This window comes from Melospiza georgiana, chromosome 12 (genome assembly GCF_028018845.1).
Source record: "Melospiza georgiana isolate bMelGeo1 chromosome 12, bMelGeo1.pri, whole genome shotgun sequence".
Lineage (NCBI taxonomy): Eukaryota > Metazoa > Chordata > Aves > Passeriformes > Passerellidae > Melospiza > Melospiza georgiana.
In genome coordinates this window covers 3909690-3925196 of record NC_080441.1, presented here as the reverse complement: position 1 = coordinate 3925196, position 15507 = coordinate 3909690, and the positions used below count along the sequence as shown (strand labels likewise).

The following is a 15507-nucleotide window of genomic DNA, read 5'->3' as shown; positions in this document are numbered from 1 at the left end:
GGCAGAGTCCTGAAAATGGCTTATGTGGAAGCAGCATCATGTAGGGGATGATTCTACAAATTTGCAAACCATAATTTAACAATCCAGTCTCTACCAGCAGTGCTGATCCTGGCAGTTGTTGAGGTTTTCTTGTGAAATATTTTAGCATGATGAATTTATGGAACTCACTTAAAATCCTTGAAATGCACCATTTTAAAAGTGTGGTTGGAGACAGCTGGGGTGTAGCTGCCATGTGTCATCTGATACAAAACAAATATTTGTGTGGAGTTTTCCTGTCACAAGTAGGAAGTAGCTTGAAATCACTCACAAAGATATCCTTATTCCCTGAAGACCTTCCAGCCCAATTAATTTTACAAACTCAAGAGGTCTGTGCCAGCTCCAGATATGCTGTGAGTGATTTCAGACTTTTTGGTACTTAGCTGAAAGCACTTCCAGAAACTTCTGCCATTTCCCTTCTCTCATTACTGCTTATGGACAGGTGCTCAAAGCTCACAGAAACTGATGTAATGGGAAAGGAGTAAATGGGGAGAAAAAAGGAACAACAGCAAATTCTGATTTCACATGGCAGCACGTGCACCATGGCAGTCTTCTGTGATTGTAGAGGAGTAACAGATTGTGCATGATCAATATGAGGACTGTGGTTTGATATATTGATAACATAATTTTGGGTTCCCAGGAACCCAAGAATATTCTAAAATGGATAGCAAAGTCCTCCAGTCAGAAGCTGATATTGTTGGTAACCACCATTCTTTCCTGTGACTCCTGAATGTTTAGCACTTTGGAGTTAATATTTTTTTCCTGTAAATGGAATTTTTTTTGTGTTGCTCTCAGGGAAGTACTTTAACACATTTCTGGTTTAATTTTTAATTTTTTTAGTCCTTATCTCACAGAATTGCAATCTTTAGTCTGTGACAGCATTATGAAAGCATAAGCAGATAGTTTGAGAGTTTGGGTGACTATGAGCATTAATTTAACCTAGTGAAATCAGAGTCCTTATGCATAAATTTATCATTCTCTTGATGTTTGGAAACACTGCTTAAAGACCCTCCATATTGTAAATTCCCATTTTGTGTCAAGAAGTTTCAATGGCATGACTAAAATCGCATCAGGTGTGCCCTGAGGAGTGTAAAAGTTATCAAGGGGTTGTGGTTTTTCAGTGATAATTCAATGGCTGCTGTCTGGTGTGTGCTTCCATCTTCTGAGGGCTGCACATCCACAGTGGGGTGGTGGTCAGTCAATCAAATATACACAAGCAGGTAAAGGTCACAGAAGTGCAGAATACTAAAAGTATTAGGCATTAGAGCCTTGACAAATCATTCTCATGACAGTGATTGTAAAAAAGAGCAGAAAATGTCACAAAATTAATCAATTCTCATGAGACCCACTATAAGAATTATGGAAAAAAAAAGCAGTGTAACCCTCTCAGTGCTTTTTGAAGTTCTGATTTTCCCGTTTCCCTCCAAGAGGGGAAGCTGCAGTTTGGTTTCACATGGGATGCAGGCTCCTTTTTGGATAGGAAATCAACTGTGAAATACACAGCTGGGTTTGCTGTGCATCAGCTTGAACAGGAGTGCTCATCTTACAGATCTAGGCACAAATCTGGAATTAAAATGTCTCTGTGCTTCTAACTGAGCCCCTTGGGTCTAGAGGGGAAATCTGACAGCCCTTGGGTCATCATCTCCTCGTGTGGATGGAGGGTATGAAATATCCCAGGTATTTGATGGAAAATATTCACATTAAAAATGCTTCCAGTCTTTCAGATGGATGTGAGGGGGGATAAGATCAGGACAGAGGTTATGAGTGGTGTGAGAAACTTAAATAATAGAGACAGACATGGGATGAAAACATCTGGAACTCTCCCCATGTTTAAAGCAGACCCTCTGATTTTGTAAGAATCAGGGCTCTTGCTGCTGTCTAAATATGTGTGAAATTAGAGAGTGACAACCTGTTGCTTCTGTGAATTGGTGCACAGAGTAGCAGGGATGTTTTGGTGTTTGGAGGTTTTAATCTTGTTTATGCTCATGTGAACTTCTGCATGAAATTGTATTTTAAAGTGAGGTGAGCAAGCACACCATGTTAAACAGAAATTACCAGGACTGCAAAATGAAGCGGTGTCAGAAACTCAGAAACATTTGTGCAACACTAATTCTGATCCCTTGAGCCTTTGGCAAAGTCTTTAAATGACATTATCAGTGTTTTCCCCAGCAGCCCTGCCTGGGTGGTGATGGAGCCCCCATTGCCCTGTGTGGGATGGAGATCTGTCCGTGGGTCTGTCCCCATCCAGCAGCTGCACAGGGGGAAGTTACCTGGGGAATATTTAGGGACTGCACAAAAGCAGGGCATCAAGTCCCTCCAGAAAAGACTGTGACATTTTCAAGATGACTAGAGCTTCTCTGTGAAAGATGAATTTCTCACAATTCCTGATAAATATGAGTAATACTTGTTTGGATTTTTTTCCCCCTCAGCAGGATTCTTTTGCCATAGTATAATAATGTTTTTGACATTTTGAAGTGGTGGTATTTAAAAATGTTAGGCCACTCAACATTTTTTAAGTATTGTCTGAAATGTTTTGATAAGGATCATCTAAAGTAGTTTCTCAACTTTTATTAACTGGTTAGAGAATCCAAGAATCCCAGATTGGTTTGTGTTGGAAGAGACCTTAGAGATCATCTCATTCCACCCCTACCATGGGCAGGGACACTTTCCACTAGACCAGGTTGCTCCAAGCCCCATTAAGATAAATCAAGGAGTCTTCCATCTTCTTTTTAGCTTTGCTCATGCATCATGATAAATATGTTCAAATGTTGTCCTTGAAAAAGCCAGTTCTTGCTGTCATTTGTCAGTTTTCCTGTTGCAAAATGGGAAAGCACATATTTTTGAGATATGGTTGTAACATCAGAACTGGCTGCAGGTGTAAGAACAGATGAAGGGAGCTCCAGTGTTGGGATGCATTTTTGGCTCTTGGCTGGGCAGGGTCACAGGGGTGTCCTGGGTTTCAGCCTGGGCTCTGGTGCCCTCCTGGCTCTGGGCTGATGCTCCCACAGCCCAGCCCACCACAGACTCCCCAAAATCCATCCCAGCCTGCAGTGCCTGGTTACTCCCCAGTTACTCCCCAGTTACTCACTGCTTCCATCCTTGGCTCTCAGATGATGCACTGAGGGATTTTTGTGCCCATTCCCAGGTGGCAGCCAGGGTGCCTTCACTGACCACTGGAAACAGGACATGCACTGGAGCTAAACCTTCCTCCTGCTGCTGAGTCTGTTCACAAACATGAAAAACATCTGCAGGAACAGGACTTGGGAGTTTGCACCCATCTCCAAACTGCTTTAAGGCTTTGAGCATTTTACTGTTCTTATCAAAGAATTCAGTTTCACTGTCCTTTGTGTAGTGCTGGGTTTTGCCTCCCTATTTATCACTAAGCAGGGATGATTCATTTCAGCTGGAGAAGCCTTCACATCCCAGCCTGATTTTTAAAATTAATTAATTAGTAAAATTTTGCAGGCATTCTGAAAATGTAAAGCATATTATATGTATTCCCTTATTAATTTTAATTAAAGTGAGTGTTCCTTTTCAGTCTTGGAAAGCCTAATTTGTTGGAGGTTTCAGGATTGTTTACACGGTTGGCAATATGGTCTCTCATACTGACATTTCATAGAACCAGATATTTTATCATTGCTCTTTTAGCACAGCATGCTTGACCCATAGCAGCTTTGAATGCAAATAAAAAACAAGCCAATGCACAATGCTTGACTGTTATACTGAAATAATATGGCACAGCTAAACTGGGTTTCATTTTTCCTTCTGAATATTATTAATTGCAATGTGTTGACTGTTAATTTAATTAAATGTTTTGCTTTAATATAAAACCATTTTTCAGTTCACTGACTCACCATTTCATTTAATTAATTGCAAACCTCAGGATTTGATTACTCATAGTTCTCCTTTAGTTAATTTACTTGTTCACAGTTTTGACAGAAAAGCTTTCAAACTAATATGAAGGAGAGGCACAGTCTGACTAATCAGGAAACTGGAAAAAAATAGCTGTGGCTGGAGTATGAGATTAGCAGACACTCAGGTCACCTGGAAAGCCCAGAGCCCTTGTATTCACCATGAAAATCCAATTTTCAGTGACTGGGCACTGGTTAAATGTTGCACCCAAGACACCAGCAGAATGTAGTTGAGTTTTGGATCCTTATCTAAACACCAGGAAATATTTGCTAAGGAATAAATTGTGACATTACTGGGGGCAAGGGGCACTGTCCCCTGTGCCCTGGTGCTGGGGGTGGCTCAGCCCTGCCCTGTGGTGGGACACAGCAACAGCCTGGGCTGTGACCTTTGGGCCGTGCAGGGAAATGCTGCTTCTCCTGAAGGAATTCACTGAGGAATAACCTCCAGGAATCTGTGATGGGGACATGAGAATAACAATTAGTGACCTGCTGGGCTGGAGGAGCCTCTGTGGGGCTCCCAATGCCATGTCTGTCTCAGAGATCCCAAACTGGGGGTACTGGGGATACTGGGGCAGCACCAGTCCCACCGTGGGGCTGTGGGCAGCCCTGCAGGAACCATCCTGACTGTCCCAGACCTCTCCTGTGCTGTGGGGCTGTGAGGGATGTCCCTGTTTGACAGCAAATGCCCACAGTTTATTTCCTGGGTGTTCCTGACTGATCACAGCTGGCAGAATTTAACCGAAGAAAGGAGAATTTCTAGTGTAAATGGGCAGGAAAACCCAGAAGCTTTGAAGTGGGTAACCCAGCACGTGGGCTTTCCTAGCAATCCTTTTTTGGTTTGTTTAGGGGGGAAGTAGAGGGATAGATGTAAATGTTACAGCAGTTCCCAGGACATTTTTCAAAGTGAGGTGCTCTAAGTGAGATTCTGCTGCTGATAATGATTCATCCAAGAGGATGGAAATGATTCTTCAGTTCTTTGTAGATCCTTAGATAAGTCAGTCAAAGAACAGCCCTCTTCTCCAGAGCTAGCCCAAGCTGAGTCAATTATAGAAAGGAGTTTTATTAGTAGTTAAATTAAATAATAGCTCCAGTAACATTATCCATGGTGCCTAATTGAAGATTGTGCCAATGCTGCCTGTTTTCTGTTTCTGAATCATTTCAGTCAGCAGCACCCCCTTTCTGCTGAACCCATTTGTTTCAGCCTGAATTTTGTTATCTCTCAGAGATGCTGAAGAATTACTACATTGTTTTTAAAGTGCCTCAGACAGATTCTGTGACTTGAAGTAAGAAGTTATATAGACTGGGGAGTGAGGGAGGGAATAAAGACTTGCAGACAGAGTTTAGGGATAATTTCAGCTCTGTTTTCAGGCTTGTGCCTGGCTGTGCAGGACCTTGGTGCTCTCTGCACTGGGGCTGAGTTTTACTCCTGGAACTTCAGCAGCTGAAGTGGAGTGACTTTGGTGTGGCAGATGGCACAGCAGAGTTTTCTGATCCATCACTGTTTCTTGGCTGGTGTCCTTATGGCAGCTGTGGCTGGTTAGGGAGCTCAGAAATGTCTGACAATAATTACCTTTCATTTCTGCGGGCCTCATCGTGGTGATTTGGGGACTGTGTTTGTGTTTGTTATTTTCTGTTTGTTCCATGGTACCTTTCTGCCTTCATTACACTTCTGGTACAACTCTTCAGTGGAAGGTTTGGGGAATTTTTTTTTTTTTTTTTTTTTTTGGTTGTTGTTGTTTTGTTTTGTTTTGTTTTGTTTTTTAATACAGTGCTCTGGATAATTTTTTTTTTTCTGTTGTCGTTTCTCTGAACATTTTGCTAAAGATCTGAATTTTCTTCCATTCCCTATTTACCTCCTTATAAATAGGGAGGTATTTCTTTACTGTTTTACATATTTAATTAAATTTCATGGCTTCCAATCTATATCAAGAACCTGTGTAAACACTGATCCTTATGAAAACCCTGGAATATTGGTTTATCAGTGCATCTCTGGATACATACAAATGATAAAATGTTGGAAGAAAAAACTCCACGTTCCAACACTACATTTTTGTACCCACTAAAATGTATGTGAATTCTTTGCAAATGGATTAAAATAGAAAGTGAAAAGGTGCCTGGAAATCTTGAAAACAGTCAATTCCTCAGAACTGTGATGATGCTTATTTTTTTTTTTTACTTCCTGAAAATAATGTAAAACTCACTCAAAGAGCAATCCCACTTCCTTTCCCTAAGAAAAAAAAAGTGAAAAAGTTTGCAGACTATTTCAACTTCTCCAGAAAGTGTGTGGAGAGTTTTATCATTGAAGATGTATTCTGTGATGGATTAAGTGAGAGTGTCTGAGATAAAAACAGGAGTTTAAACACCAGCATTTTATATCTGCTTGATGAAAAACCTGTAGCATTTGTAAAAGAACTTTAAAGGGTGTTGAAAAAAAATTACAGCGTAGTGGTTTTTTGTGTGAAGTGAGGGCTGCATTAAATAACCTAAAAGACAAAAATATTGGTGATGATCAGAATATCTTTGCTGAACTTGCCCAAATTGCTGTATCCATGTGTGATAAAAGGTGTCCCCTCTCCATGCAGTCCTGGATTGCTTCCTTTGTTAAATCTTCCTGAAATAATCAGAACTTTGTGCAGCCCTTTGGAGGAGCAGCAGAGCTAATCTGAATGTCAGATTCTTAGCAGAATTTAAAAGAGTGTTGTAATTTATGGAAAGGTTGTGGAAATTATTAGTTCCCTTTAATCAGTATCTAAATCTCTCCGTAAGCAATGCTTTCCAGAAGCAGATTATTTAATTCTGGTTACATCTATGATATTTTAGTGGTTTGGTAGAACAGGGACCACCACCAAAAAAATCATGGGTTTTAATAAATGCAATCAGTGATTCTGTGGAACTTAGTAGCAAATAATAAAAGCAAGTCTTGCTGTGCTGAAGGGAAAAATAAACCCATTTAATCCATAACTGATTGAATAAACAATTGAACCTGTAGAGATATTTTTGGGTTTGTACCTGTATCTCTTGGAATTTCCTGCAAAAACCTCAGATTATTTTCAATCACATCTTGCCCAGAATAAAAGTAATTTTCTGCTGTCTGGAAGAAAATCTGATTCTTTATTTAGTGACCAAGCCAAAAAGATAAAACTTTAAAACTTACACTTATGAAAAAAGATGCTGAGAATCTAAATAATAAGAAAAAAAAAATCATGATAATTATGGTAACCTGTAACCTGATGTTACTCTGCTTCTTCTCCTTTAGCACTGGAAATTAATTGTGTTTTAGTAATTTGAAAACCTTCTACCAATACCCCCTTTAATTCTGGGAATTTCTGCTGGTCTTAATGGTCTCTTAAAAGTGGGATTCATTCTGTAATTATCCAAATTGTATTTTTCTACACATTTCCAATGTAATGTTTTCATGTTACAATAATAATACTCCAAATCAGCAAATTCCCAAAAGGACAAAAACTATTTGGATGCTTAATAGAACAATGAATGCTGTACTATTACATGTTAATTTGCTTTGAACTGTTGAAATTAAGGAATACTGTATCTTACTCTGCATGTGGAAATTTTGTTGCAGCTAAATAAGTCAAGCAGAAAGTGATCAAAGTGACAAGGTGATCAAAGTGACGGGAAATTATATTTAAAAGTATAATCAAAAGGGATACCATTAAATAAATATTTCTTTGTGCTCTACATGTTAAAAAGAAAAATAAACATGAAAGATTTTTTTTTTTTTTTAATTCTTAGAATGGTGTATTCAAGTGGCTTGACTAAAACAAAGATGGTGTTCAGGGATAGCATTACTGTACTGGACTAAGAATGGCCAATGAATTTATGTGACTTTTTCTTACTGAAAAGGAATGTTCTGTTCATACCTGCAGTGCCACATTGTACAATCTGACACTGCATATTGTTTATTTAAATTTTCCAGGTCTGACAGCAGCTGCCATGGCAGAGGCTATGAAGCTACAGAAAATGAAACTTATGGCCATGAACAGCCTGCATGGAAGTGGGAGTCAAAATGGAACCGAGTCAGAAAATGAAGAGCTCAATTCTAATGCAGGTAAGGGATGCTGTGCCCTGGAGCTCTCAGCACCTGGGTCTCAAATTCTTGGGCTCTTGTACTTTGTAAGCTTTGCCCTGCAGTGCTAAATCAAAATTAGTGCCGTCCCTCCTCCATACTCCTCCAGTTTTCCCAACCGCTCACTTCTGTAAATGTTTGAAAAATACTGGTGAAGGATCATCATTAGGGTTGGATACAGAGCTTTTAAAGGGCCCCCTAAATACATCTGGAGTAACAAAAGATTTCTCCATTGGCATTGACACTGTCTGGAGTTTTCCAGTAAATGATGGAAGGTTTCCAAAAGGCCGGGCTGTGGGAACTCCTGAGTTCCACTTGGAGAAGGGCAAGACAGGCAATGCTCCATCAGCAATTTATGGCTTTTCTGCACTTTGTTCTTTGCTTGGGTGGGTATTTGCAGGGCCCAGCTGTGCAGGGGTTTGTGATAATCCTTGGCTGTGGCTGCAGTCACCTTGGCCAGGAGGCCCTGGCATGGAACACGTTCATGTGCTGCATGAACATTAAAACAGGTTTGAGCTAAGCTACATAAACTCTAATATAGGTTTGAACTAAGCTTCCCCAGTCCCAGCTCCCCAAAAACAGGGTTCAAAGGTGAAGTCAAAACAGATTCTTTTAAGAAGAAATCTTTGTTTATTCTGATGTCCTTCCAGGTGAATAGAGGAGATTTTTGCTTGGTCAGTGTAGGGAAGCTGGAACAGACAGATCCATTTTGTCTCTGGTACCTGCCAGGGCAGTTTCCCTTGGCCTCACTTCTTACTGCATCCTGCACCCTGCCCCTTGGGGAGCAGATTTTGTTGGGTTCCATTGCCAGCTGAGGAGGAGAGGCTCAGAGTGATGCCCGTGGCATCCCCCTCTCCCTTTGGCATTCCCTGCTGTGCTGCATGTGCATCCTCCCAGCAAAATGGTAATTTATTAGACCAATAAAGCAGCAGCTGGGAGGTCTTAGACTCATTTTCTAAAGGAATAACTTTGAATTCATGACAAATTATGCACAAAGCAGTCTTTCCAAAAGTGGTATTGCCTTTTGCTAATTTTGTGTACTCATCTGTATTAGAAGAAATCTGGCTTCTAACTCGTGCATTAAACCTTTCCCCAGCTTCCTGTTCTGTAGGATGTGTACTCCTATTCACCTCTCAGACCCTAATCAATTAGTGCACATTGAATCCAGAAAAAAAAGCACTGAAAAATCCTATTTAGTGCTTGCAACTAAAATAGTTTGTATAAAGTTCAGAATGAATTCAGAAAGTTCACTGAATGCTAAGAAAAAGGGCTGAAGATGGAATTACTACAGAAAAGTAAGGAAATTCATACAGAAAAGATGTAGGGTTGGTGTGGGGGTTTTAAAAGCTGCTGTGCAAAAGTTTAATATTCAAATTAATTCAAGCTCATAGTTTTGTGTGTTACCTGGTAGGGCAAAATTTGTGCACCTCATGTGGGGAGAATTTACATTAATGTGATCATTTTAGGTACCACATGGAACAGGGAGTTTTTTAGGGACTCACACCAGCCTTTGGACAGTGCATCGAGGGTGTGCACCTCACAAGGGAGTTCTCTGTGGTTTAGCAATTCAATGAGTTCTACAACCAGCTCAATGCCAATTTAAATATTTGGAAAAGTTCCCACTGACTTTAGTTACAGTGGGACCCAAGAATAAGTGTGTGGTGGCAGTTCCATACAGATCTTTTCTCAATTCTCTCCCCTTTTCATTGCCTGGTGCAGTAAAATTGCCAAGAGCAAATTTTCTGGCTTCAGTGCCAGTGTTGTTTGCAGAGCAATAGGTCCTGATCAAAAAGAACGAGTATTAATCCTATTAAAAATCACAATTTCCCCTCTTTCCAATATGTGCAACTTCAGTTTTGGGATAATTTTTGTAATGAGTGGATTCCTCCTTTATTGCTGGGTCACATTACAATGATTTACATTGAGCAGGATTTGTCAGAATGGAAAATAACCATGAATAGAGGGAAAAATAAAACAACTGAAAAATTATCACTCACTACAGAAAACTCCTTGGTGTGGCATGAAGAGAGTGGGAATTTTGTTTAGAAGTTAATGATCAGGTTGTAACTTTGATCTGCTGTGAAGGGAACACCAGGATAATTCTGTGTGCATGAAACCTTCACCAACTGTTTGCTTTGCTCTAGACTTACAGGTTAAATGACTATTAAAAATAAAATGTGAAATGAGGATGTGAAATGAGGAAGAAAATTGAATTTAGATTTTTTTTTTTTTACTAAGAAGAGGTAGAAAGGAACAGAGCAAAGGAGTCAGAAGCCTCATAAGTGAGAAAAACATTTTATTTTAGGAGAGAGACCTCCAGTTTCTTTGATTTGAGGTTTTGTTTAATAGCTTCTGTAATGGCTGCAACATGACTCTGCATCTAGATTTCAGCATGAATAACAACCTGTTCGTGTTTCATTTAGCTCCAAATGAGAAATTCTGTGTTTTATTGTTTTAGGAAATTAGTCTGTGTACTATTGCTCCTGGAACTTTATAATTAATCACTAAAGGTTATGGCTGTGGAGAGTTTGTGGGAAATAGATGTCTGAATGATTATAATTGTAGCTGTCAAATCAGAAATATGCTTGTACAGAGCCGAGGACCTTTTGCTTCCTTTGATTTTTTTTTTCTTTTTACAGTAACAAAGACTCAAAGAGTTGCAGTTTTATTTAAAACAATTAAGTTGGGTTTTTACCTCAGTGTTACACATTGACTTCCTACAATGCCACTAAATATTTCACTTTTGGATATGTGCCTTCCTGCTCGTCCCACAATCTGATAGATGAGTGGAATACTCTCTTTTTGCTGTTGTTTATTTTAAATTAAAGATGTAATTGAGCAGTATTAAGTCCTGAAAGCTTTATTGCCAGATTTTTTTGCAAGTGTGTCATTATATACAGGCCATTAGTATAATAAAAAAAAGTGTTGAGGATGTCTTGGCATATTCATCTCAATCCCCATCTGTATCTGGTGAAGTATGAAATAATTTTGGGTTTGCTTCTTACTGATGCCTGGCCTGTCACTTCTACAGTGTCTTCCTCTGTGCATCATTATGATGATGGAAACTTTTAAGAATTCTCTGTCTGAAGGCAGAATTTGTCCTGTCAGTTTAAAATCTGAACTCTTAACTCAATTTAACATGGCCAGTCATTAATTCCTCAGATATTATATTGTTGGTGTAGCAAATTGCAGATGTGAAATTGAACCTTACAAATGTGTCTGAGGGACAGGGGGATAAATGTGCCACTTCTTTTCCTGTTTCTAATCCAGCTGGTGGTTTTTTGCCATCAGGTCCTACCTGTCTTCTTTCCATGATGTCACCATAATCTCAGTACTGGTGGCGTTTGGTACTGGGATATTCTAAATAACTTACTAAAAATAAATGCTGCAAGAATTAATCCTGAAAATATAGAGGGAAAAATTCCCCAAAAAGTTTAATTTGAAGATTTTTTTTTTTAATTGAAGCAATGCTTTAGTTCACAGTGCTGTGAAGAATGCTGTTATACATTTGAACATTGATGTCCTCCTTCCACTCTCTCTGAAGAAGAGAAAGAGATTTTTTTGCACCTTCCTACTCATCATATGAAGTGTTGAAGCAAAACTTCTCTGGCAGTTGAAAATCTCCTCTTTAATCTGGCGCTGGAGCCTCTCTGGCCCCACAGTCCAGCTGACCTGGGCTGGCTCCTCCTTGGGGCTCAGTGTCCCTCTCCACCTTGTGGGGTGGGAGCTGGGCAGGAAGGCTGAATTTGGAGAACCAGGACAAAGGAGCCCGGGTATGGGAGAATCCATCCCTCTGGAATCTCAAATTCCCAGTGACTTTTGTGGTCTTTTCCTCCTTCTTTGGCTCCTCCAGGTGAGTCCTTGGAGAGGACACAGGGGCACCTGAGGGTTGCCAGGAGTGGTTGTGGCCTTTCTGCTCCTCTTGGGAAGTGAGGAAGGGCTGCAGGGAGCAGCTGGAGCTGACTCCTGCTCACTCCAGCCCAGCCACAACAGATCTGTTGTTGTGTAGAAATTACATAAATAGAACAAAAGCGCTCTGGTTGCACAGAGGTGTTGAGGAAGATGAGCTCCTTCATCATGCAGAGCTGAGACCAGGTGAAGTGTTCTGGAAATTAACATGTCGTTGCTTAGGGGGATCTGGAATTTAGCTGAAATCTGAGCTTTTCTTTTTAATGGCGTGGCAGCAGGTGATGTGTGAAGTGTGAGATCGGATGGATGGTAGAATAGGGACTGGGTGATGTCACCTGGATGTCCCTGAAGCTGCCTGAGCCAGGAGGGATCAGATCAGAGCATGGCAGTCGTGACAGGAGCTGTGTGTGCAGAGCCTCAGAGCACAGAATAAGGCAGGTATTTCCTTCTGGTGGCTTTTGGAGCTAGCATGCATGATTTAAGAAATGTGTTTTGCTTTCCCAGGAGAGATATCAAACAGTACTAAGTGTTTCAGTGGTATTTCCTTAGGAAGTCAAAATGTTATTCTGTATGTAGAGGCTTGTTGCTTAATTTCCAGACAAGGAGCTAAGTTAGGCAGAAAAGAAAGGAAAAACACCCGAGCTTTTGGCATATGAGGATCAGAGAAAAAGCTCTCTCATAGAAAAAAAAAAAAGTGTTATCTTTTTATCCTTCTTTCCCTTCAGTACCTGCCATGCAGTTTTCTCACAAATGCAAACATCCTTCACAATCTGTTTAAAAAACCACAAATACATCACTCGGAGGAATATTTAAGGAACCATCAGGAGGGAAAAAACTCATTGGTTTAATGGAATGCTGTCAAGGAAAATCAGCATCACAAACGACACAGGGGCAGAATTGATACTTTTGCACTGACATGTTAAAAGAAAATCCCATGCATTATTTAGAAAACCCAGAAATCTGTCAGCTGTATGATTGCCGAGTTAGCAGAAGCAGGAGGATGCTGCTCAAGTTGAAAAGAAACGCGTAGGCACAGATCCATATTGTAACCTTTCATGTTCTCCACCCACCATGAATACCCAGCTATTACACGGTCAGCATTTTTTAGTTTTTCTCTTTTAAAATTTTCAAGTGCTTGAAAAGTCAAAAGAGGTAGGTCTTTTCTCTAAAAAGCAGGATGCCAAGGCTGTTATTTTATTGTAAGAATGTAAAAATGACAGGACCAGAGAACAGGTTTTTTTAATTCCTTGAGTACCATGTAGATTTCATGAAGTAATTTTTCCTGTTGTTAAGGCAAGTATTTTTGTGTTACTTGAGCAGAGATTTATGCATTTTCTGAAATAGTTCTGAATTTCCTTAAATTGTCCTTTGGCCAGGAGGGATATGTGCAGTCTTGGAGCAAGAGAGAATTTAACATGTTTTGGTTTTTGTGCTGTCTCATCCAAAAACCAAACTCTACTCCAGCCCAAGCAGACATGTTAAAACATTTTATCCTAAAAATTGGGACCTCTGTGCTATTTTTGTGGGTGGTACAAGTGCTGGTGATGGTGAGGATGAAGGTGGGAAGGTGAGGAGGCACAGAGGGGATGCTTGGCCCCTGTTGTGGGGACAGGATCTGCACAGGGAGGTTTCACCCAGGGACATCACACCCGAAGGAGATTCAGGGCATGGTGACACTTGGTGGTTTCAGCACGTGCTTCCATGCTTGGCCTTGGAGTTGTGCTTTCATGGAACTTTGTTGAATCCACATAGAAATGATGGTGAAGTATATTTAAGCCTTTTCAGAGAAAGCGGAGTGAAGGAACTCAAACATTCTCATGACATGGGGGCTTTAAAAAGCTTTCCCCAGTGCTGCTTGTCAGGAAAGATCCAGGAAAGATCCATGGCTGGGGAGTGACAGGAGCAGAGAATTCCCTGTGGATGGTGCCAGTGATGCCTCCCTGGGGACAGGCTCTGATAATCCTGGAGGAAGAGGTGGATGTGCTGTTGTATTTTCAAGATGCAGCTCCTCAAGCATTAACCAGGAATAGAAATGCTGTTTGTTTGGGTCAGTTGTGCCTCGTTAGCACTGTGCTGTTTTCTCTCCTCTTCCTCCCTCATGGGCCCCCTCAGTCATCCCAAGAACCCAGTGTCCATGTGGGAAGCTTGGGAATAAGATGCAGATATCTATTTATTTGGCAAATTGTGTTTTTTTGGAGAGTGAGTGCCAGTGGATATTTTGTGCTGCGTTACCCCAGCACCGGGCAGGGTTTAGTACCAAGGATTTCAGGGGGCTTCAGTGAAGCTCAGTTTCAGTGGAATGGAAAAATGAATTTTTTATCTGCAAACTTACTTTAAGGTCCCATTTTAGATACATTCTTAAGCATTTACCTATTGAATGCATGTGAATAATTTAACTGTATTTTTAATGTATTGATTTAAATTTGAACATAAATACTTTATAGTAAATGTAGATAATGATTCACACATAATTGTTGACACATCAGCTAATATTTATGTATTTGGATTGACTGACACCCAACTGAGAAATGTGAAGTAGCTCTGGCTTTAGGTTTAAAACTAATAAAGGAGATATAACTCCAGAAGAGTTTTGAAAAAGAAATTCTCCCCTCTTCTCTGTAACTGAAGCATCTTTTTCAGTGAGGAATTGTCTTTTTCATACTTATCTTACACATGCTGAAATTAACTGTGTTTATAAAACATCCTGAGCTAATGTAAACTGGTTTAAAGATCAAGCAAATTTAGGTTTTATCCTTTATTGGCTTCTTTTTAGAAAAGTTGGTATTAACTTGTGAAGCTCTGATTGTGTGATTGCTTTTTGGGTGGGTAATTCCCAAGGGCATATTTTAAATGGAATCATGACAATTAAATATTAGATACTGCTAAGTGTTTGCAAATAGAGAATATATATACACTTGTAAGTTTATATTTCAGCCAGTAAACATCTCACACAATCTGTTTCCTTGGTATATTTTGGTTGTTATTTTATTTGAAATCAATGGACTTTTGTTCCTCTTTTTCTCGGAATACTGTAAAAAAACCAGAATACTGTTGTTCCTTTTTTTTTTTTTTTTTTATGAAGACAAGATTGCTTACTATGATTTCTAACTTTTGCTGGAACAAATCTGTAGATTCATATCTATTAAAGATTCATATCTATTAAAAAGCCCTGCCTACCACCAAACCAAACGCCCCTGGGTGCACACGGCTGATCATAAACAACCTCTCCAGATTCTTGCCATATCTGCTAGCAGAACTAAGTGCAGCAAAAGATAAACTAATGACAAAATGTAAATGCTGTGGCTAAACGGAGGAGAATTGAGAGCTTTCACACGTCTGTCACCTTTCAGATCCTTTACAAATTTATAGTCTCAGAGTGCAGAGGTCTAAATCTTCAAAGCTTGAAAAACAGAGGTGCAGCATGAACTAATCTTCATTTTTTCCCCTATCTTCTTACAGCAGCACTAATGGAAATGTATTTTGTTTAATGACTCTGAAATCCTGTTTGTAATTAGATGTGGGAATTGGTCTTACTTTGTAACAGATGATACTGGAATAATAATATGA

At 39.9% G+C, this 15507-nt stretch overlaps 1 protein-coding gene across 6 annotated transcripts in view; it reads left to right on the top strand.

Annotated features, from left to right (window-relative positions):
• The window catches only part of DACH2 (dachshund family transcription factor 2), a 235752-nt gene that overhangs the window by 145016 nt on the left and 75229 nt on the right, over window positions 1–15507 (top strand). For all 6 annotated transcript variants that reach the window (XM_058032807.1, XM_058032804.1, XM_058032808.1 and 3 more), the window contains exon 3: window positions 7882–8013. In XM_058032807.1, the coding sequence (XP_057888790.1) occupies window positions 7882–8013 (132 nt within the window). The remainder of the gene's footprint in view (window positions 1–7881; window positions 8014–15507) is intronic.